General features: G+C 64.8%; 1 protein-coding gene across 1 annotated transcript in view; it reads right to left on the minus strand.

Annotated features, from left to right (window-relative positions):
- Window positions 1-121: 121 nt before the first annotated feature.
- Window positions 122-1064, minus strand: part of MEN1 (multiple endocrine neoplasia I) — a 7716-nt gene continuing 6773 nt past the window's right edge. Inside the window, exon 12 of the mRNA XM_014538205.1 lies at window positions 122-1061. Within this exon, the coding sequence (XP_014393691.1) occupies window positions 868-1061 (194 nt within the window). The 3' untranslated portion in view covers window positions 122-867. The remainder of the gene's footprint in view (window positions 1062-1064) is intronic.

Below are 1064 nucleotides of genomic sequence, written 5' to 3' on the forward strand. Positions count from 1 at the left end.
AGCCCCGAAGCCCCGCGGAGCCGCCGGTCCCTGCGTCCTACAGGAGGCGAGCCCGAAGGCAGAGGAAAGAGAGGGCACTCCACCCCCACCCCCCAAATTCCCAAATGAAAGAGACATGTACTTTTTTTTTTTAACAAAATGTATTCATCTTCCTTGGAACTGAAAAATAAATCTATGTACAAAACAGAGGTCAGGCTCCCCTCACCCACTGGCAAGCCCCTGCAGATGCCCCCCGGGGTCCCCCGAGACGGCCGGGCCCAGGGAGGGTTCCGAGGGTCGGAGGAGGGGGCTGCTCTCATCTGGAGCCCGTGGGTGGGAAGGGGCGGAGCTCGGGATTCACAGGCTGGAGGAGTTTCGAGTCCCGGACTCGTGGGAGAGGGAGCGGGGGGAGCTGGGAGCTCCAAATCCTGGGAGCGCCCCTTCTTCATTCTGTGGGGTCGGGGCTTGGGTTCCGAGGGACAGAATTCTGAGTGTGGAAACGCTCTCCGAGCCGGGTCGGGTCCTAGGTCCCCGGGCTGGAGGCGGGACCTGCGCGTCTGGACTGCGGGGTGAAACTTCAGCCCAGGGCGAGGGCGACCCAGAGCGCACTGGTCAGGCTGCGGCCGGAACCGCGGTCTGAGGTGGGGCCTTATGGGGACCCGCGAAGCTTCCATCGCCAGCTGGGAGGCTGGGGACGGGTTCTACGTTCCAATGCCGAGCGCGGGGTAGAGTCTGACTCTGGGTCCGGACCGAACCCGGGTTCCGGGTAGGGGTGGGGCCCGGAGGCCGGGCCGCGGCCCCATTGGCTGGGGCGGAGGGAGCTGGGCGGGGCCTGGAGGGGGACTGAGGACCGGCTCCCCGGACTGGCTGCGAGTCCCGGGGTGCCGTTCAGAGGCCCTTGCGCTGCCGCTTGAGGAAGGAGAGCGTGTAGTCGCTGGGCGTAGACACCTTCTGCTTCTTCATCTGCACTTGCGACTGCGCGGTGAGCTGCAGCTTGATGGCGCTCGAGTTGATCTTGGTGGCCACCAGCAGCTCCTTCATGCCCTTCATCTTCTCGCTCTGGAAAGTGAGCACTGGACCCTCTG

The sequence above is a fragment of the Myotis brandtii genome, unplaced genomic scaffold, assembly GCF_000412655.1.
Source record: "Myotis brandtii unplaced genomic scaffold, ASM41265v1 scaffold187, whole genome shotgun sequence".
NCBI lineage: Eukaryota > Metazoa > Chordata > Mammalia > Chiroptera > Vespertilionidae > Myotis > Myotis brandtii.